Here is a 24,392-nt window from a genome sequence, read left to right as displayed (position 1 = left end):
CAACATATGCCCTTATGATCTCGATTGATTCCATGCAATGGAAAAGGTGAGCACGCTACCGTATAAGGTTTCAGACCTCATCTACCATATGGGGGGCAATAGAGAAATTGTTATAAAACGAGAGAATAAGGCAAAATAAGCAAAAAAAAAAAAAAAAGGAAGACGACCTACCACTTATGTTGTCTCAAAAACTGTGTAGTAGGAGCATATGGAGAATGCGGGCAATAGCAGTATCTAGAGTACCATATAGAAGCCATGTTGAAGTGGCACGTGTCCCTTTGTGCCCAAAAACTTGAAAACAGATAATCTGTCTTGCCTCAACTTGACAACTTCCCTACTGGATAAAAACAGATGGATTAGGGGGCATTGTGGGGGGCTTCCTTTCACATGTCCTTCCTATAATCAAGAACCTTTGGCCGACCAGGGGCAGACATATAACCTATCTGGGATCACTTCTTTTGGACTAAGATAAGCTCCGTCTAGCACAAGAAGTGAGAAACTTTCCTTCTTCCACAATGCTAGACGGATGGATAGAGTGAGTCGACTGACTTTTCAAATGGGCCGACAATGCCAAACAGAGTAGACAAACCGAGACGACTGGACCTATCAAATTGGCAAATCCATCCAGTCAAAGCCTCAGGATTTTTGACATGTGCCATCCTAGAAAACTGATGTCTGAGCGCCAGACTAGCTGCCTAATGTCTGAGCGCCGGACTAACCGCCTGATGTCTTAGCGCCGGACTAGCCACCTGATGTCTGAGCGATGGACTAGATGCCATTTACACCCAAAATTCAATGTCAATTAATTGTTACACACAATCCCATACATTGGCAAGCTAAATGGATTGTCAGTTACATGGTCCAAGATTTTGGCATGATAGTTAGCAAGTGGCACCAGTCAGCCGCCCTTACTTGATATGATTGCTCAGTTCATGCCACAATAATGACGTTGACTGTCCTATCAAGGCTCAATTTTCACTGCGTAATCATCATTACAAGATAAGGATGGTGTCATCAACTCTATATAAACCCCTCAAAAAGCACGAACGAGGTTCAGACACATTTACTCATTCTTTCCCACAAAAATATTTAGAGCTATCTTTATTTGAGTTAAGCTTCGGAGGGGTGTGTCTGGACCACCTGTCTAGACATCCTTCTATGTAGAGAAGAAGTTCGTCCGACTCCAGTGAAGTTGGACAAACTCCTCAAGAAGCATGAGTAAGGGAAGAAGTCTGTCTGACTCTAGTGAAGTTGGACGGACCGAAATCTAATTGGCTCAACACTAACACAAGTTTGAGCACAAATCAAGCTCCCAGCATGTGATGCATAAGGAATCATTTCCATTTTTTAGTGTTCCAATTCATTCTTTGGGAATTACATAAGATTAAATTTATCTCCTTCCTGAATTGGAACAATACTTGTAGAGCATTTTTCTATCTTGAATTTCTCTAGAACTTTATTAATATATGCTTTTTGAGACAATCCTAACAATCCTTGTGATTTGTCACGAAATATTTCAATTCCTATCACATAGGATGTCTCACCCACATATTTCATTTCAAGGTTCTTAGAGAGAAATTTCTTGGTCTCATGTAACAAGCCAAGATCATTAGTGGCAAGCAAAATATCATCAACATATAGAATCAAAATTATAAACTTGTTCCCATTGAAATTCAGATATATACACCGATCAACGATGTTTTCTTTAAATCCAAAAGAAGTGATGATATCATTTAACTTAAGATACCATTGTCGAGAAGCTGGTTTAAGTCCGTATATTGACTTCTTGAGTTTACACACCATGTGTTCCTTCCCTTCAATAGAAAAACCCTCGGGTTGATCCATCTAAACTTCGTCCTTTAAATTCCCATTTAGAAAAGCAGTTTTCACATCCATTTGATATAACTCTAAGTCATAATGATCTACCATTGCCATGATAATTCTAAAAGAGTCCTTTTTTGAAACATGAGAAAACGTCTCATTGTAGTCAACACCGTCATTCCGAGTAAAACCCTTAGCAACGAGTCTAGCCTTATATAGTTCGATATTGCATTTGAGTCATGTTTGGTCTTAAAAACCCATTTACAGCCGACCCTCTTACAACCTTTAGGCAATTCAACGAGATCCCAAACCCCAATGTGATCCATGGATTTCAACTCTTCTTTCATGACATCTAACCACTTAATAGAATTAACACTTTCTATGACTTGTGAAAACAAAACTGGAACTTTATCAATTCCTAAGTCAAATTATGAATCTTGTAGATAACCACATAGTCATTAGAAATAGCAGGTATTTTTTTTATATCTTTGATACCTTCTTAATGCTACTTCATGTGGTTCATTCACTATAGATTCATTTGCAACAATTTCATTATGAGGAATTTGATCATTTATTTGTTATTCTTTCAAGCTATCAAACTGTTCAACAACCGTGGGAACAACAACCAGAGAAGAAGTTATAGGTAAAGAAATTTGTACCTTAACTTCTTGGATTCCTACTTTATGTGGTTCCACACTCCCACTAATGTCGTAATTTTTTTATGAACTTAGCATTTCCAGTTTCAAAAATTCTCGTACTATGGTCAAGACAATAAAATTTATACTCTTTAGATTTTTTTGGATAACTAATAAAAAAAGCCACTGGTTGTTCTTGAGTCTAGTTTCTTTTCATATGGATTATAAATCCTTACTTCTGTCTGGCAACCTCAAACATGTAGGTGCGTTAAACTAGGTTTCCTTCCCATCCACAATTCAAAAGGGGTTTTTGAAATTGCCTTACTAGAAACCCTACTTAATAAATACATGGTAGTTTTTAAGGCATACATCCACAAAGATAAGGGTAAAAAAGAATAGCTCAACATACTCCTAACCATGTCCATTATAGTACAATTATGCCTTTTTGCAACACCATTCTATTGCGGTATACCTAGCATTGTGTATTGAGTACATATGCCACATTTCTCAAGGAATTTAGCAAATGGACTAGGATATTGTCCAATCTCATTATGTTTTCCATAACATTCACCACCTCTATCAGACCTAACAATTTTCATTCTTTTATCTAGTTGTCTTTCAACCTCATTAATGAAAACCTCTAGGGCGTTTACTGATTGAGATTTTTCATGCAACAAATAGATATAACCATAACGTGAAAAATCATCAATAAAGGTGATAAAATACTGTTCTCCACCAAAAGATGGAGTATCAAAAGGCCCACATATATCAGTGTGTATAAGTTCAAGGAGTTATGTGCTTCTTGTGGTTGTTTTCCTATTTGTGTGTCTTATGTGTTTTCCTTTAATACAATCCACACATATCCCAAGATTAGTAGAATCCAAATCATGAAGGATTTCATTCTTTACCAATCTTAGTATTCTTTCTTTGGATATGTGACACAAGCGTTTATGCCACAAGTAAGATGAACTTTCATCAATTGAACCACGTTTAGTACCAACATTATGATGCAAGTTTAATAGAGTCTCAACAAAAAGGTTATCGAGTTTTAATTTGTATAAACCATCACATAAAACACCAGAACCAATGAAGTGTTTATGTTTAAACAAACTGAAACATCCATTCCCAAATTTAAAAGAGTATCCAATTGTATCAAGTTTAGATAAATAAACTAAATTTCTAAAAATAGAAGAAGCATAAAGAGTTTGAAAAAATATCTAAATAATGTCCAATATCTAAAATCAAACGATAGCTTCCAATGGCTTAAATTGGAGCTTTGACTCGATTCTCCATGAAGACAAAATTTTCATTTGGATTTATGGTTTTGGATCGTAAGGAATCCCTGCATCGTATTAGAAACACGAGTGATGCAACTAGAGTCAATCCACCAAGTATTATAAAGAACTTCTGCCAAATTTGATTTGAAACATACAAAAGCACTAAGCTTACCTTTCTTTTCGAACCATGCCTTATGTTTCAAGCAATCTTTCTGATAGTGTCTAGGCTTTTTACAGAAATGACACTTATCATTCTTGTGCTCCTTCTTATGGACTTGGGTAGATGACACATTAACTTTATGTAGTCCTTGCTTGCCCTTTCCATTTTTCTTTTTGGGCTTCGTTTCAGCTTCTTGCTGATCCATGAGATTAATTGAATGAACTCCTTGTTTCTTTAGCCTAACCTCCTCTTGAATGAGCAGATTATGCAATTCATGCACATTCCATTTATCCTTAATGGTATTATAACCCATTTGGAATGGGGCATACTGAGAAGGCAAAGAGTTTATAATGAACTGCATAAGGAAGTTTTCATTCACTTCCATTCCCATGGATTTCAATTTTGCTACTATATTTATCATTTCAATGACATGCTCATGCATGGTACATGAACCATCAAACTTCATTGTGGTTAATGTCCCAGCTGATGACTTATCAACAAAGTCAAATTAAGACCGTTATTCCATAAATTTCATATATTCCTTTACACTTTCAGTCTTGGGAATTGTGGACTCGATGTTGTTTGCTATTGTCATTCACATAAACATCTGGCTTAGTCTGTTTGATTTTTCCCAAGCCTTATAGAAAGATCTCTGTTCTATGCTGCTTGAATCAATAATAGTAGTAGACTTATCAGTTAAAAGTGCCAAATCAAGATCCAGAACACCTAGATGAAATTGGATTTGTTCACACCACTAAGAGAAATTAAGCCCATTATACTTTAAAACAAATGAAGCTTGCGAATAAAGAGAAACAAGAGCAAATATTGTAAACAGATAGAAAACTCATACATTAATGCTCGGAGTCATAAACTCAAACACATAACATAGATTCAAATATTAATAAACAATAAATGTACATTGAAGTTTTCCTTTGGGTGATCCAACAACGTACAACAATAACCATAATTAATGCTTAATTTTACACAATTGGTAATTATAGATATGCTCTAACTTGACATGTTTGCTATCTTTGGATATACTAAAGATATCAAAATAAGGTATATCAACTAACCACAATCATGTTCATTGATATAAAATTAATTGATCAACCTTTGGGTGATCCTTAAATATTTTATGTCAATGAACTTCAATATACTCATGACAAAATATATACATATCACTATGTCATTTCACATATAGCATCACATAACCATGAGCAATTGAACTTTATTTAATTTGACATTTATGAAATGCTTTATAATTTAGTTTCTTTGGTGACTAACAAATTATTTCATACCATAGATATCAAATTAGATAAAAATATTACATAATTTGATTGACATCATACTTTAAGGTTCGGCCACTTTGGTGACTAACAAACCATTGCAATATGTCGTAATCAAATTACATAATAATAGAACACTTCAACATTAACTTTCATAAGATAAAACTTTCTTCCATAAGGTGCTTATCATTCCATAATTCTCACATACAATCATCAATAAATTAATACTTATTGTTAATATATATATATATGTGTGCATTGAAAGAGATTGGTAGACCCGATATTGAATGCCAAGACTTTATATATTCTCCATAATTTGTTCATGGCAATTCTTATTATATGGTCCATCAAAAATTTTGCAAACAAATCTAGAATATTCAAAAACTTGATAAGAAGCCCATCTAATAAAGATTACAAACAAGAACTTGAAGGCATCGCGATGAATTAAAAAAGAAACAAACTATAAAAATATTGACAAAATCTTTTCATTACAATGAAAAATATAATCAATAAATTTAATTCTCTTGTCGAAAATTTGATATCATAAGAGAGAAACATATAATAATCTCTTTAAAGGAAAATCATAAGTTCCTAAACCATATGCTCTGATACCACATATTAGGATTTCCTATAATTATGCAGAATAATTATAAGCCTAATTCTTGGGGAACAATTATAACCCTAGTCTTAAAACCTTATGATTTTCACGAAGTTAATAAATAATCAAGAAAACATGCCTTGATCCATGAGATGGATCTTGAAGGTTGGTCTTGAAAAAGAAATTCCTTTTAGAGAAAACAAATTAGTGAAGACTTGGTTTCTCTCCTTTGACCCCTTTAGTTTGACGTGCTTCTCTTGGTGGAGAGAAAGTTGTATTTATAATGGGTATAGAGATGATCAAATCTAAATAGTTTCCTGTCACATTCCATCAATGTGAACGATTAAAACATATCCTCAATTAACCAATAGGATTTTAGTACTTAATATTATTACCCATAATTATCCTTTAAATTAAATAAAAGATAATTAATAAACCTATCATGATTATCTTTAAATTAAATAAAAGCTAATTAATAAAAAAAAACCACGTGGGCCACATAAAACTAACAAGAGAGAGAGAAAGACAAAATATGCATGAAATTGAGAGAGATCGAGGCTCGATATATTCGAGTCTCCATAGTCCTCTGACCTCACTTCTAATCCAGAGCTCCTATGCATATTTCTCATGCCACTTCCACATAACAGATATACTTCAAGTGCCTCATATGTGTTTGCAACAAGCCCCATCGGCTTCATCTTATGAGAAAGTTCGACAAATTCCAACCTTGTTTGTAAGTAGATATTGGAGAAGCTGTATGAAGAAGCCTTTCAAATTCAACAATTGGATTACCCGTGGTTGGTTGAACAACTTCAGGTAGTCATTCTACCTATACTCGCAACATTTATCAACTACCAATAAGATGAATAGGAATGAAGTTCTAAGAGATATCATAAATCTTATTAAGCGAGTTATTAAAAACTTGGATATTAATCTTAATACAACAATACATATTATTATTCCTATGGGTTCCTCTTTCTCATCATGGAATGTCATTTGCTATTATTGTTCCACCTAAGATACCTAAAAGTTTCTTTGGTCTAAAAATGTTCCAATAAAGCATTTGAATTGATTTGAAAATTTTCAACCTATTAATTAAATCCCCATGTACAAATACACCTTTTCATAAAACCTTATCAAATTGCCAAATTGCTATATTAAGAGCTCAATAGTGATCATTCCAAGTCAAAAGGGTATCACCCTTAAGTATTTGGAATACCTAAAACAACCCTTAAACTCCAATTTCCAAATATATAAAAGTTTTGCTTATTTCACTCAGGCCCTAAAGTCTTCAATTTGTTAAATTACAACATTAAGGGCCTAATAATGGTCATTCCAAGTCAAAAGGTATCACCCTTAAGCATTTGGAATACCGTAAAACAATCTCTAAACTCCAACTTCCAAATATCAAGAAATGGTGCCTTCATTTAGATGATAGGGATCTAAAAATTAGTCAAATATAAATTATGAAAACATCATGAGCAAAGCCATTCCAATGGTGGAAGGGGATGCCCTAGGGGTTCATTTTTTCAATCCTAAATAAATACTCAACATTCATAAAATGGAAATTAAGTTGAAAGATTGCAATGAAAATAAGAAATTGAATATTGAAATCTTAAAGAAAACCAAATCAAGACAAATATAATGATCTAAAGCAAGAACAAGAAAATAAAAGAAACCTAAAAACAAAAGTATATCCAAGATCTTCTCTTCCTAAGGTTGACTCTGAGAACGTGCAAAAACTCCACCTAAAAGAGAAGATCTAACTCCCTCAACGGTTGCCTATTTCGCCCTTTTATATCAAGCCCTAAGTTCCCTCATGTGAGAGTATCTCCCATCCACGTGAAAGAGGCCCAAGGATGATTGAAAATTGGTAAGCTATTGGGCCTAACCCATTTCCTTGGTTTTAAACATAAAAAATGATCACTTATGGGTTACAATCACATGCTCCTTAAAGAAGGGGGTGCACCACTAGGGAGTGGTGCCCTTATGGAGCCCTTGATGGCACCCTCTTGAGTTGGAACATCACTCATGTTTCTCAAATTTTTTCCTTAGGCAAATAACCTCCAAAATTTTTGAAATTTGGTAATATTTAAGTTCAAAAAGTGAAGAATCCAAAAAAAAAAAATTGTTTTAGCTCGATTAGACATGTCTAGCTCCTTTAACTGCTTTAAAATATTTTTTTTGGTTGGACTTGGTCAACACTTAAGAACTCCTTGCAAATTTGGTCTTTTGGTTCAATTCACCCTTTATTCTTGGTCAAACTAAAACTTCATGAAATTGGAAAGATTGGCTCACAAGATCTAACCTAAACCCAACTTAACTAAGATGTCTATAAGACTTTATCCTGTTGCTATAATACTACTTTGTAACACCCTAAGCCCCAAGGCCAAAGGCAACCTTGTCAATTTTGCATATCTAATAGAAAGATAAAACATGAAAAAAAAAATGACTAAATAGTCAAAGTAAACAAAAGTTAAAGGTATTCCTTTTAGACTGAATTCAAAGAGTTGAAATTATCTTTCTAAGATAGAAGTTTAGTGATTCACACAACTACGAAATAGTAATTCAATTTAAGTTAAGTTGAAAATAAAACATAGCACATAATCCAAATAAAAAAAAGGCTTTAAATAAATAAATAAACAAACAAACTAAACTAATAAGACCCTTTCTTATAACCCTAACATCATTCATTGTCATTTATATCTGGGGTATTTGAAAGGGTTTTTAAAAGCAAAGATAGTGAACTTTAACTCGGTATGGAACATACTAATAACATGTTTTATGAAAATAAAAGTAACATAATACAAATAATTACCTTCAAACATATAGAACATAAAGAATTTTTTCCCTAACTAGTGAGACCCTTAGAAGAAAATGACCTTTCAATTTAGAATGGACTAGCCAATCAAATGGTACCATTTAGTTACTAATTACCCCACTAACTAGGTTTTCCAATCCTTATATACTTAGGTAATGAGGGTCAATAGCATAACCACTACCGACTAGAACCATGTATCATAGTATATAATAGAAATGCTATTTTTCATAATATAAAATTCTTCATAATGGTAAAACATTTTCCTAATCTTTCAAAAAAATAACATTTCAAAAACTATTTAAGAGTCATAATTCCTTACTTGATGAAAAGGTAAAATTTGAACTAAGCAAAGAAGTTGACTAAACTTATAATTCACCTAAACAAATAAGATAAATCTTATTAATACAAACCTATTTAACCTAACAAAGAGTTGATATCACATGCTATTAATTTATTCTTATAGTAATTAATTTTATATTCAATTTTTTTTTTCATACATTATCCTTGATTTACAGTGTAACATCAATGCATTATTTTTTCCCCAATTTCCGTAATTAAATTTTTTCCTCTATGGTACACTTCATTTTTTTTTTCTTATTTCTACCATTGTCCATCAATCACACCAAAGCAAATATGATAATTTTTTTCGTTCTTACATAGTAAAATTTGTCCTTCTATCATAAATTCTATATATATTCCCTTATTCTTTCATATTTTCTTCACATGGAGTATTCACTCTTCACAACATTCTTTTATTGGACAACTAACAATGTAATTTTTTTATATTTATATTTATGTGGAAACCTCACTTCTTAAATTTATAGAATATAGATTGAATATTTATATCTATTTCAGAATTTTATTATATATTAATTTCTCTCAAATAATAATAAAAACTCTCAATCATAAAGGCTTTATCTTAGCATAAGGTTAAATCAAAGACCACATTCATTGTACTACCATTATTTTTTTATTGAAATTTTCGATTTTTTTTTTCTAACTTCCTAACCTTATACCAATTAGATTATATATATAGATATTAGTGTAAAGTAAAAACAATCAATAGTGAAATCTCAATGTTTATATCTTCTTTTTTCATCTTTATCTATAGTTCTCTCTTCTCGATACTCTTGATATTTGTTATTTATTTATTTATTAAAAGTAAAACTCCTGGAATGTCGTTTAAATTTTGTAGATTTTTTTTTGTTTTGTTTTTATTTATTTTTATAATGTAGCATTATCCTTATTTTTATTAATTTAAACCATGAAAAATAAATTTCATGGCCTATAATACCATTGGCTTATCTTAAGGGTATTAGATAAGTGATTCAAAATCAAATAAGTAAAATACATACCTCTTTCCGAATCCGCTCATGCCATTAACTTTCCTATCCATTAAAAAAAAAGTTAAGTATTGAAGCATTTACTAAGATAATAATAAAAGGGAATGAGCTATGAAACTTAAAGGAGATTTAATACTAGTAAATTAATTACTTCTCCAAAGCATAGCTAAGAAATGAATGAAAATTTTAACTTTAACCTAAAGGCATCTGAGTAATACTATAATATTTTACACCACACAATCTTATATCTTCTAAATATTTCAACTTGTAATAACTCTCTAACCAATGTCACTAGTTTCCTTTCCATAGCAGTATTTGATTGTTAAAATTTTTAATGTGGCTATACATATGCATGCATCCTCATTTGCATATTGATCATACTTTTTCCTCACATGGGAGATTACTTCCCAAGTCGCTCACTTGCATTAATTAATTCCTATTAATGTCCATTCTCAAGGTGCATTATTAACCTTTTTGTTTTTTTCTAAATCTAAAATCTAGTGATGAATGACTTAGTCAAGTAATCCTGCAAGTTTTATAGTTTTGAGACACAAATAAATCAAGAGGGTTTTAATAATTCTATAAAATATATAAAAATAAATCGAGAGGGTAATCTAAAAAACTATTTTCTATTAAACAAGATATTTTTAGAGAACACGCCTTTTAGTTGTTTTCACTTGTTTTTTTAAGGTTCTTTTAAAAAATAACTATACTAATACTGTGTACTCTATTTTTTATTCTTAAAAATAGAACAAAAACCTATTTGAGAACCTAGATCGAAGGTGCTTGAGGTGCAATAGTTTTGAAATATTCTTAATCTATTTTCTATGTTTTTAAATTTGTTTTAAAAATAACTTTTATATAGAATGCTTTATTTTTAATCATTGACCATATTTGTATAATTAGTTTTTAAAACAACACTTAGAAAATAAGTGAAAATGATTGCAAACAATTAAAAAATGTTATCTAAAAAATCTTATTTTATGTATTTAAGAAAAACTATTTTCTTGTTTTTTGGAGAAAAAAATTATTTTTAATTTTTAAAAATAGTTGTCAGACACGACCTAAGTATCCATTTGGTCACACTTCCTAATTTTTATTTTTAAAATTAGAAACTTCTATATAAAAGTATAACATCTTGTGTAAAAAGTATATATTTATTTTTTGTCTTCAAAAATCACTTTTAAAAATTTTAAAATTTAAGGTATTATAAAGTTTTTGAATCTCAATCTTTTAAAATATTTTTTAAAACCAATACTTTTTCAATGTAAGTTTCTAAGAGTTCTTATATCTTATATAAACATCATTACATTTTCTAGTTTTAAAAATAGAAAAGACAAAATGTATCAAATGAAATCTAAAGCTTTTCAATAATATTTCATGCATTCAATCAACAACTATTGAACATAGAATCCATATACATGAGTATTGTTGTCCTTTGTCTAACAGAATAACTAGGTCCATTCTTAGCATCATAAGTGAATATTACGTCAATTAAAGTGTTATGATTCTCGTTTTTATTACCTTATTAAAGAAGGTTTAATGCTCAAAAGAAAAAAAAAATCCATATGTATGCCATTAACAAGGGCCCTTTTTATGTTTTAGTTAATACAATACATTAACAATCCAACATAACATACTTGAGAGAGCAGAAACAAAGCAAGTATATCAAACAAATTAACTACAATTCTAATGAAATATAATAAACAACAATTATGTTCCCTAAAATTTTATGATAAATGTTTAATTTATTGTTTAAATGAAGATATTTCAAGGTACATGAGCCAAACATACCTCCAGATGAAGGTGTCATTTTCTCTTCTCCAATTAGGGATCATTGTTTTATACAACAATTGCACAATAATAACAATTGAATTGTCTTCAACAATGGAACATTGAATTTAGTTCCACTCCAAGTGACTAAAATCGCCTTCTAGTTTCTTCTCTTGTACTTTTCTATGCCCCTTATTCACCTTAGATCACAAGAACTAGCACATGTGTCCCATCAATAGTCGGAGGTCAGGAGTCCAACGCTTCAAACGGTGTATAAATCGGAGGTGAAATGAAGAAGTTATGGTCATTTGAAAAAACTGCACAAAGTTGAAATTTCGAAATAATTTTGAAATTCAACTTATGAATTCGAAATCCACTTCAAAATGACACCAATTTTGAATTCACTGACTACAACTTTGATGTCTCGCCTCCTTTACCTCGGGAATTGCATCTAGGGCACTTCATCCGCCCTAAGTGGACCCCACACAACTAGAAATCACCATTTTATTATTTTTTAAATCATTTTTAGGTAATTGTTTTGTAATAAGTGGTCAATGAGAGTGTGCCACATGTTAGGTAATTGATGATATTATATAAACTCTCTTAGTTCTAGGTTTTAGGGATTTGGGATCTTTTTTCAAAGAGTTTAACATTGAAAGTGGAAGAAGATAGGAACTTTGGTTTGTTTTCTTTTTCTTCTTTATTGAATATATTGTTTTAGGTTCTTTTAATTCAAATTATGGATTTTTACCCTATTATGGATTGTGAATGTGACATCACTCCCATGAGAGGCAAAGAGCCAACTTGGGGCTTGAAGCATGAAAACCTAAGGGCCAGGAAACCTATAGGGACAATGGGTAAATTATTATAACAATGAGATTAATTACTAGTTGGGTGACAATTTATCATTTTTTTTATCCTATCCTTGTGAGTTAGTTTAGGGAATGATATGGTAGGTTATTACCCGATACTAGTGATTCTTGATCATTAGTTATCCTCGTCTTCCCTATCGTTATTTGCCCCAAAACAAAGCTATAAAGAGTAGGAAGAGTTAAAAAGTCAAATCTTAAACTAGTAATTAATCTCATTCATTTGATGGTTTTAGGAATCTATTTTAAAAAGAAAAAATTAGGTTTCGGATGCAATTTTGAGTTATAGAACTCAACTTGATCATGAGCAGCCAAGGATCCCAAAACCATAAGATCATATTACTTAAAAGGCATTTGTTTTCTCTAATTTCTATACCCTAGGTTGGATTGTGGAAAGCCCCAAACTTGAATCAATTGAATTTAAAATCAATATTAATTTTGTTATTAATTTAATTTCTTTTACTTAGTTTCACATTATTCACATATTGTTTTTCACTTTAGGATTTAAACAAAAGCAATTCATTTATTCTAGTATTGACAATTTCCATAAGTCAGTCTTTGAGGACGATACCCAGAGTACTACAAAAGTTGTAGTGACTCTTTCTCTAGTTTTTCTTGACCAAAGTTGCTACGTAAAAAAGGTTAAGTATTTTGGTACAATAGAGAAGTTCGATCATTGATCCACTTTCATTTATCGAATTTTTCCTCATGTTTCACACTCTTAGAGCTCATTCTAAGCATATCTAGTCTCTCTTCTACCATGATTGAAAATGACTTCTCCAACTTTCTTCCTTTCCATCCTTAAAACCTGAGATTTAGCTTAAGATAGATGTTAAATCCAAGGTTGGGGTCTTAGCAACAATTCAAGTTAGGTCGGGTGAATTGAGCCTTTAGATTTGCATAATTCATTCCTATATGTGCCATTAGAGCAATAAATTGTGCTATAATTAGTGACCCAATTCATAGGGAAAATATGATCACTTTAGGATCTTACCCATAGGTTAAAGTCTTTGCTAACTTAGGTACAAATTCAATATTCTCTCAAGATTGAGAGACAACATAATGAAACAGTTTAGCGAAGTCATGACTACTTAATAACTTTACATCATGATTCACTGTAGGTCTTGTCCAATATGTAACTATACATACTAGTGCACTCGCCACGAAAAACTCATCCTGATGGCCAAGCCTAGCTATCCCTCTAATTGGAAGATAGTGCACTACAACCTCTAATAGATTACATAATTCCTTGAACTGATTGTAAGAAAGTAATCTACTTACGAAGAACTCATGACTCAGATCTTCCATTCAACTCCTAATGCACCTAAGTCATGTACGTTGCAAGAGATGCTAAGCAAAAATGCTCAAAAGTATAATGAACGGAATAAGGATAGATAAAAGTGAATGTAGAATATCATAAAATAAATAATGAATTTCAAATTTGTTACATTATGTCAAGCTTTTAAGAGCTTTATCCTAACATTCTCTCACTAGCCCTCAAAGCATAATGTCATCAAAGCATGTTATATACTCATGTGAAACCTAAGTTATCCCTATGACCAACCAAGACTTTCCCCATTAATGTCTTGGTGAATAGATCGGTCAAGTTCTCCACATAAGGTATTTTGTTAGTCATCTTGTCATCCCTTTGTACTATCTTAACACTTTGGAACATAAACACATACTCCCTTATTCTCAAATAATACTTGATTATATGCATGACATAGTGTAATTTTTCTATTCATGCAATCCCTAAGGCCCTTAAACCTAAGAATATATTGTGCCTCTTCTAGATTTTCATCTAGAACCGAGTAGAAAACTAGATTTTGATTAGGGACAATCTCCTTATTACGTGCATTGTACTCTATAATCACTTTGGCCTACCATCTCTTGCATTCTACATGAATTGGGTGCATTAGGAGTTACAAAAAAGATCTAAGTTATGGGTTCCTTGTAAGTAGATGATTTGTTCAAAGTTGGTTATGGACTTAGGCAATCCATTTGAGGTTGTAGTGCACCACCTCCTAATTGGAGGAATGCCTAGTCTTGATCATTGGGATGAGATTCCTATGGTGGGATGCGGTAGTGTGTATGGTTACACATTGGATATGACCTATAGTGAGTCATGGTATGAGGTTATTAGGTAGTCATGACTTAACTAAGCTGCCACATTGTATTATCTCTCAACCTTGAGAGAATATTGAATTTGTGTTGAAGTTAGCAATGACTTTAACCCACATTTGAGATCTTAAGTTGATCATATATTCTCTATGGATTGGGTCATTGTTAATAGAAGTCGGTGGAAACAAGTATTCCTAATAAAAACACCATGATATCTCATGGACTTTGAGATAGTATGTCCCCTTAGGTCTTAAGAATGTGTGAAAAGGAAATCTATGGACCCCTAGTAATTCCTTTTGTGGAATTTGACATATATTCTTTGTGGGCTAGAGCATGTCATTTGATTACATAATAAGAGGATTTGTAATTCAAAGATGGTAAAGGTAGTCTTGAAAGAAACTATAAATGTCTGTGGAAGATTTTTGTAGCTTAAATTAGTTGGCAACTTCCTTCTTTAAAGAAACTATTATAGTTTCTTACTACTCTACCCACCAAATTTTAGGTGTAGATTGGCAACAAGAGGAACTTAATCAGGAGAAAATAGAAGATATATTTTTAAGTAATTTAATCTAATAACAAATTTTGAATTTCATGAAATCTTATCTACTTATTCATCTCACTTTTACTTAATCCACATGCGAAGGGTGAATTTAAAAAAACATTTAAACTCTAACAATATATATCCTCTCTTTTATTATACAACATTGTACTTATACTTGTAATTTAATAAATTTTTAATTATTAAAATGATAATAAATTTTAATAACGCAGAATGACATATCTCCTAATACCATAAAGTAATAAAATAACGCAGAATGACAAAAATAGTCTTCTTCAGTTGCCAATAAAAAACTTGCATGGAGGGAAAAGAAAAAAAAAATTGATTCAGCTTATTCGTTATAAATAAATATTACTATAACCCAACTCAACGAGTCAAAATATGACTCCTTTAGATCGCTTCTTAATTTCCTTACCCCCAACTCAACAAGTAAATGACTCGTTTGCGTGAATGACTCAAATCAATCGCAATTACCCTCTTTTTGAAAGACAATTTCACCGAGTTTGGTGGAAAAATAATTTTTTTTCAAAAAATAAAATCTTATAGATGGATGGTGTAGACCATGGTAATAAAATCTTATAACTCAAATCAATTCATCTAAATCTTTTTGTCACCTCAATTATAACAAAGTCAAAGTTAATATGGTGTAGACGTATTACTTTGGTCAATATTTTTAATACAAATTTAAATTAAATTTATTTATTTTTAATAAAAGATATTACTTTGATTGCAAACTGCATGTACATTTTAATCTCCATCTACTATTTGAAAATTATTTTAAAATGAACAATTGAATGGCAGTTTCATTTCGGCAAGGCGAGTCAATGAAGAAAAGCCAAAGAAAGGGCTTATTTAAGACGGTGCCAATCCTTGACCACTTCAATTTTATCTGCACCATTAAAAAAAATAAAAATAATTATGAGTTTATGACGTTGACAGAGCCTACGTGGCAGTGAATTTTCTTTGTTAAAATAATAATAATTGTCCATTTTCTCTTGGTAAGCCAGCTGTTGGTAGACTTGTGTAAAAAGGTATTACGATTATTTTAATATTTACGTATTTATTTTTATTTTTCAAAATTCAAAGTGGGCTTTGGGGGAGAAGAGGAAGAAAAAGGGAACTTTATATAATTCTAATTTTTATTTTTTTATTTTTTTTTAAAAACATATGTACAAAAAGTGGTGGTTACAATCTTTCCTAAATATGAAATTAATTAAAAGGTCTTTAATGGTAATGCAACCAGCTCACTCAAGAAAGTTGGAGATGAAAAGAGTGGTAATAGCCCCAATCGGACACTGCCGAGGAAGGTTAAAAGGTGGAATGAAGGTAAAATTTATTTATTTATTTTGGTAGCTTACGGTGGAAGGAGGCAAAGCAGGAGAGCAGTGACCAAGAAAGGAGGGGGGAATTGAATTGATAAATGAGATGACAAGAAAGAAAGACTTAAAAGTAAACGGTATTCAATGGAAATGCAGTGTTGTAGTCATCGGCCCGCCGGGTAAGCTTCCAAGCAAGAGCCTCTTAACACTAGATAAACTCCTTTTCCCCTCTTCTCTAACAAATTATTCTCTTTCTTTTCTCATCATTTTCGCTCTTCACCCCACTTCACTCTTCATCATCGTCGTCTTCATCTTCTTCTTCTTCTTCTCAACAATTTGAAAGCCCCATCAGAAGAAGAAGCAGAGCTTATTCAGTGGGACTTCCATCTCTGGGTTGCTGCTGCTTTTGCAGTCTGCATTCACTTCGATGGACAACAGGTTTGCTACCAGTTTTTTCTTTTTTTCAACTTGAATTATGGGTTTGATCTCTACATTCATTTTGAGAGCTATGGACCCATTACGTATTTCTGCTTCTTAGCAAATTTCACAGCAGAGAAGAAGAAGAGCTTAGGTCCTGTGGTCTCCATGTCTGAATTCATGCTTTTCTAGGCTGCATGTTTTCCTCCTTCAATTTTCAGCTTCTTTTCTTTCTTCCTCTCTTCTGATTTTATACTAAAATCAACCCATTTCCAGGTGTTTTTTTTTTTTTTTTTGTTGAATTATGGTTCTTGATTATGAATTTTGTCTGTGTATGCTCTATAATTGGGTTTGATCTCTATATACATTATAATTGCTTTTAGAGCATGGAGTTTGCTTATGTTTAGATAGTTTGTTCCATTCTTCTACAAATGATGCTTTCCAACTTTTGCGTGTTAGTTTTTCATCATTTTTCTCCTATCAGTTTATAGTAAAATCTAACCTATTCTATTTTCAACCTGAATTATGGGTTTGGTCTGTATATGCCTTAATGCTTCTGAAGCACAGTGAATTCTGGATTAGATCTTATATGCATTATAGTTGATTGCAAAATTATGGATTTGATCTCTATATATATTATTATTGCTTCTAAAATGTGGAATTTGCTTGTGTCTATATGTTTTTTTTTGTCTGAATTAGGGGTTTCATTTTTCAGATACTTGTGTCTCTTTTTCTTTTTCCTTCTGACGGGAGCAGTAGTAAAATCAAACCCATTTTGATTATGGGGTTGATTTATACATCCATGATAATTGCTTCTAAAGCATAGTGAATTATGGGTTTGATTCGTATCCCAATTTTAATTGGTGGTAAAAAGTGTGGTGAATTATTGGTTTGGTCTCTGTTTATATTGTAATTGCTTTTAAGTATTGTGAATTATGGGGTTGATATATATAGATGTTATAATTGCTTTTGAAGCATTATGAAATGTGAACTGTCTGTCAGCTCAGCATGCACTTCTTCCAAACAAATTTCAGAGCAAAGAAAAAGAACTTGAGGATTTCCATGTCTGGGTCGCTGCTTTCTAGCGTCATTCAGTAGTATGGAAATCAGTTTTTTGTTCTTTTTCCCCTTTCACGAAACATTGACATTTCCTTGTTTTCTTTCTTCAATTTGTATCTTTTGTCTCATTATGTCCTTGTAAATAGGTTTCTATTTCCATTTTTCAACTTGAATTATGGGTTTTGATCTGTACACGTGCTACGCTTGCTTTTATAGAATGGACTTTCCTTGCCTTAAGGCAAGTGTTCTATAGTATTAGCAATAATTTTAAGAAGAATGGTAGCGTGAATGATGTAGGCTTTACAATGCTTAACTTATCTGGACTTGTAACTAATTTATGAGCTTGAATTTTTTCTTAATATTCTTATTTTATTAAGCTTTCAAGTACTCTAATATGCATTTGTGCTTGTAGATTGTTATTTTTTTATTTTTGTTTTGTAGGTCAGAAGTATTAGAAATGAGTGATCTTGAAAAAGATGAGACGCCAATGCTTTCAGAGGCTCATTCACAATATTTGGATGAACCTAGGGTTTCTCACTCGCATAGACGTACCTCTAGAAATCGGAGTGCATCCATTTCCATTCCTATGAACTCCATGGAGTCCTATCAAACTGAAAGCAGCCTTGTAAGTCATACTGGTCCCTTGAGGAATGAAAAGAAAACTCCGTTCATACCAATGAGTGGCCCACTGTTAAAATCTGAGGGCTTATTTCCACCTACTCCTGGTGTACGGGGCCACAGAAAGGCAGAGCCAAGGGCAGAAAATTTTCCTTCATTTAATGGAATGGAATGGAATAATCGGCCCCATAACAACTATGCTGGAAAAAATGAACATCTTCTGAGATCTGGACAGTTGGGAGTATGTAATGATCCTTACTGCACAATATGCCCAACACATTTCATTGACTCTAGACAGCAAAGGAACTCAAAGGTTTCTTTCTTTCCTAAGCTTCTGGCTGCCTATGCTATATATATTTTTTTTTTGATTGGAACCTATGCTATATTTTCATGTCACCTTCTTTTTACGCTAAAAGAATTTCAGATTCTTAGTTGCATTAAATGTCGAATCTTCAATCTGGATAGGTATCATGTTGTGTAAGTTTCATGATGGAATTTTAATTATATTTGCTCATTTGGCTTCCACTGAATGCAAGTAAAATATGAGCCAAATTGAATATCAATGCTCCAAATTATGGCTTCCTTGCTAAATGAATTTGAAGTCCTTTGATTTAGTTTATATTGCATTACTCTATAAAGTATATGCATTAATAATTAATTATTGCACTTGTAATATCTCATAGAACATCTTGAGAATATGATGGCATGTATTGATTGATCCAGAGAATCTCAATTTTCACTTTATTGAACTTTATGGCCTAAACATTTGACATGTGATGCAAATTAGTGCCCTAGCATTTCCTATTTACGTAGGTTGCCAATTGAAGAGTATCTTGTGGAGCTGACATTACCATAACATGGTCAAGCTAATGATCCTTGCAATGATGATAAAGCTATTGTTGTCGTAAAAGGGAGTTCTGGACAGCCTATATTTGGAATGAAATTTTAAATTTCCGTTATATGCTTGAATGCTTGTTTTTTGAATGATCATCTTATCTTTTGATAGAGTCCAAATATTGATGTCACACTTACTGCGTGTGCATGCACAGCACTATGTAATAATGCAAAAGGTTAATATACCTTTTGGATGTTTGGAAAGCTGAGATGATTTTTATTAGAGATTGAGCTGTCCATTTTTTCAGTGGATTACTCCAAGACTACTGTAACTGCGGCAGTTCATGTGCTGTAATACCATACTAAAGAGAACCAAAAAAACATATAAATCAGCTATCGAAAGGCTTCCTTTGGACTGTTACTTTTGAGATGTGGATCATAAAGGAAACTTTTTGCACAAGGATCTCGAGGGGGACCACCTTGTTCAACAGAAGGGCCACAGTTATCTGTCACTTATTAATGGATGAGAGCATTCAAGTTCACGGAAAGGAATGTGTATGTATCAAGTAACATGTGTTTTTTTTTTTCTAATTTAAAAGGGTGCCTATTTGTCACTGTAATTGTAAGTGTTTATGTAAAGATGGGTGGATCAATCAAGTTTAAAAGAGAGTAAATGATTAATATTTCAGAGAGTTATGGTTTGAGGAAGGGTTGAAGTCGAAATTGAAATTGGAGAGAAGTAGAGAGGAAGAGGTCTGTTGAAGGAGCTGCTGTGAGTGAAAACCTAGAGAACATAAGTGTGTAAACATGTTCTTCAATTTAATATTGAGGAATGACCCTTTTATTACTATTGATATCAGTACAATTTGGTTAAACAAATAAAGGAATGGATGTGTACAATTCTTGCAGATAAGTACTAATCTTTATATAGACTAGATAACTGGCTACGTTTCCTAGTGTTGTATAACTCTTGGAGATAAACTACAATTCTTAGAGATAAGCTGCAGTTCGTGATCATATTTTTAGTCCATTACACACTCCTTCAAGCAAAATAGGAACTTGTGTCCTTTCAGCTTGTCTTGTAACAACGAACTTCAGTATTGAAAGAGCCTTAGTTGTTGTGTTGACTGTTTTTTCAGTTGTAGGCACATACCTGACTTCTAGGTCTTTTTGGAGAACTTTATCTCTGGGAAGTGAACATCACTTTCTATGTGTTTTCTTCTTGTGTGAAAATGGGGTTTGCTGCAAATGAGGTGGCTTTAATGGTGTCCTACCAAATAACTGGTGTTGATGGAAGTTTGACTAGTAATTCTTGCAGTAAGGATTGAAGTAGCTGTATGAGCAAGAGCTCTGTATCCATACAATGTGCTGGGGCATGCCACCACTTTTTGCTTCTTGAAGCTCCACAACACTAGGTTGTTGCCAAAAAAAACACATTATCCCCCTGTAGACCTTCTGTTATCCATGTTTCTGGTCCTGTCAGCATCCATGTTAGCTGCAAGAGTTAGCGAGCTAGCAAGCTTAAGGTTTATGCTGTGGCTAAGTGTTTCCTTTATGTATATTAGAACCTTTTTGCCTAATCCCAGTGAATGATGGTAGGCTGTTGAATGATTGATTTTGTTGATAATAAAGACTATCTTAGGTCTTGTGCAGGTGAGGTATTGGAGAGTTCCTATGGTGCTTCTGTAAAGAGTAGTTTCTTGAAAAGTTTCACCATCAGTATTGGATAATTTGGCAGTCTTGCTAGCCAGTGTTGATTTTCCTTTTGAACCATTCATTTCGGTTTTCTTGAGAAGGTCAATGATGTATTTGGATTTGGAAAGGTGTAGATCTATTGAGTTTTGGAATGCTTCAATCCCTAGGAAATGCTGAAGCTCAACTAGGCTTTTAAGTGCAAATGCCTTGTGGAGGGAGTGACAATCGACAAGCTTTGATTATACTTTTTATTGTTTCCTGTCAATAAGATATCATTAACATGGAGTAGCGCTAGTATTAGTTGCTTATTGGATTTGAAGATGTAAAGTGAAGCATTTTAGTGAGAATTTGTGAAACCTAATTCAATAAAGCTAATATGAGTTTCTCAAATGAGACCTTGGGTGATAGTTTTAGTCCATACAATACCTTATGAAATTTGTCCACATGTCTTGATCTCTGGGAGTTAATGAATCTTAGTGATTATTCTATGTGAACTACTTATAGTGTTGTATGCACAAATTTTGTAAAAGTCTTTCAAAATTAGCAAAACAATAGGAAAAATCATGTGAACAAAAATTTGTATTTAAATTAATAATTGTGGGGTACAAACTCAGATATAATATTCTTTACAAAAGAATATTTTCCCTCTGATTTTTTCTTTTTTATCACAATTCAAAAAATGATTAAGAAAGTGTTTTCTTGGATTTGAAGATCAATCGATGGCCCAAAGTGGCTTTTTTCCTGAATGAATTTTTTGAATGACGAAGAACATGTGTGTAGCACTTCTGCCATTTATTAAATTTGTAGGGATATTTTATGATGCCTTTTCTTTCTTTTGAAGCCTCTTTACCGGTTTGAAGTCGTTTTGCGGATCTCGTTTTTCCTAATCCCGATTTTTCTGATTTTGTTTTTTTTTTTTCTTATCCACTTTTTTGTTGATCTCATTTTTCTGATTTTTCGTTTTTGCTGATCTCCCTTTCTTGGAGGAAGTCACCTCTATTTATAGTTGAAGATAGGAAATTGAATTTTGAATTCCCTATATTTAGTTGCTCAATTCAAGGGATTTGGTTCCTTGATTTTAGCAACTTTTCTCTTTCCCGAGGTTTTATCAACAAGTTAATATATATATATATATATATATATTTTATTATTATTTAGTTGGAGGTTAGTTTCCCATTTTTTTAGGAAACTTCTCAATAAGAGAATATCTTTTTTTTTTTTTTAATTATCTTTTGATTTGAAGACCTAATTTCATAGTCTTCCAAAATTGTGCCACGAGTTACCGTTTGAGTTGCATGTCATGTGTCCAGTTGAGCTGAAATTTGTTGAACCATGAAATTACAATTTTGAAGACCAAATTTAGTGGTAATTTAATCCACTATATATATTTGATGTTTACAAATGCCTTCACTTTAAGACACAACACGTACATGCATTGTCACATGTATGGGTGAGTCTTGTGGACAATCTTCAAACCAATTCGAGGAACTCTTTCATCCTTGGACGATTTTCCAACTTGTAAGTCTTACTTAGTCATTTTTTTAATCTATATATATAAAATTCTTGGAGCACAGGTGACACTGAGCACGTTAGCAAGTATGGCACGCCATAGTGGAGAATTCATGGTGGTGCATGCCTTATAGCTCTTGTGCAATGGAGAGCATAGGAATGGAGAGGGCCTTAGTGTTCTCGTGTGAAGAATTCATGAGAATTCATGGGATGCATGCCTTGTAATTTGTTGTAATGGAGAGCATGGAGCCTTTTTGTATAGGTCATGGAGCCTGTGATTGTGACATCTTGTCATGCAAATTATGAGGGGTGCCTTGATATATATATATTCTCATATATTCTTTAGTGGATGTTTGTGTATATATATTCTCTAGTGGATAACAAACATTTACGCGTCTTTATATATACATATGCTCTTTTTTTATTTTTTGAAAGAAGCAATAAGCTTGCCTTCCCCAAACATGTGTTGATCTCCATCACTTGTAGAGACAAATTTATTTTTAGGTAATTTTTTTTTAAAAAAATTACCTTAACACTTGAAGAGGAATTTTTAATAAACTTAAATATTAAAAAAATATAAATATTTAAAGTTTGACCCTCATGTAATCAAGTTGTAGCCCTGATGCAAAGTGATGTTGTATTTTCAATATTTATGTGCTAAAGTCTTCATTCATGCGAATTGGTTTGATTTGAATGCATAGTGATATTCAAGTTTTAACATTTAATTAAAACTGAAATTACATTTAATACCTTTCGAAATGAGTCATAGCTTTGACGCTATGAGGTGATGTATTTTTAGTATTTAATATGACTCAAGTGCTAAAGTCGTCACTCATGCGAATTGACTTGACTTGGATGCATAGTGACGTTCAAACTTTAACATTTAATTGAAATTGGAACTACAGTTAACACGTATGTAGGTAAGTAGTAACCTTGATGCTATGCGGTGTTGTACTTTCGACACTCGATGTGGCTTAAGTGCTAAGGTCCTCACTCATGCGATTTGACTTGACTTGGGTGCATAGTGATGTTCAATCTTTAATATTTAATTAAAATTGGAACTACACTTGACATCTATGTAGACAAGTCATAACCTTGACTCTACGCGGTGATGTATTTTCAGTATTTAATACGACTAAGTGCTAAAGTCGTTACTCATGCAAATTGACTTGACTTGGATGCATAGTGATGTTCAAACTTTAACATTTAATTGAAATTGGAATTACATTTAACATGTATGTAGATAAGCTATAACCTTGATGCTACGTGGTATTGTACTTTCTATACTTGATACGGCTTAAGTGTTAAGGTCCTCACTCATGCGAATTGGCTTAACTTGGGTGCATAGTGATGTTCAAACTTTAATAATTAATTAAAATTGGAATTACACTTAATAATTATGTAGACAAGTCATAACTTTGACGCTACGCGGTGTTGTACTTTTGACACTTGATGCGACTCAAGTGTTAGGTCTTCACTCATGCGAATTGGATTGACTTGGGTGTATAGTGATGTTAAAACTTTAACATTTAATTAAAATTGAAACCACACTTAACATCTATATAGATAAGACATAACCTTGACGCTATGCGGTATACAACTTTTAACACTTAATTAAAATTGAGTCCATACTACATTTTTTTTTTTTTTGGGTGATGGGGATTGAACTTCGGTAATT

The 24,392-nt window shown here is 32.4% G+C and overlaps 1 protein-coding gene across 4 annotated transcripts in view; it reads left to right on the top strand.

The window, feature by feature from the left end:
* Positions 1-16,634: 16,634 nt before the first annotated feature.
* LOC100246030 (probable cyclic nucleotide-gated ion channel 20, chloroplastic) overlaps positions 16,635-24,392 on the top strand; it is a 119,400-nt gene continuing 111,642 nt past the window's right edge. For 3 of the 4 annotated variants that reach the window (XM_019226506.2, XM_010665635.3, XM_010665638.3), the window contains exons 1-2: positions 16,635-17,020; positions 18,500-18,989. In XM_019226506.2, the coding sequence (XP_019082051.1) occupies positions 17,010-17,020; positions 18,500-18,989 (501 nt within the window). In that variant the 5' untranslated portion in view covers positions 16,635-17,009. The remainder of the gene's footprint in view (positions 17,021-18,499; positions 18,990-24,392) is intronic. The other variant, XM_010665636.3, reaches the window with a different exon arrangement.

The sequence above is a fragment of the Vitis vinifera genome, chromosome 17 (genome assembly GCF_030704535.1).
Source record: "Vitis vinifera cultivar Pinot Noir 40024 chromosome 17, ASM3070453v1".
NCBI lineage: Eukaryota > Viridiplantae > Streptophyta > Magnoliopsida > Vitales > Vitaceae > Vitis > Vitis vinifera.
The sequence above is the reverse complement of the archived record's forward strand: the minus strand, read 5'-3'. Positions and strand labels throughout refer to the sequence as shown.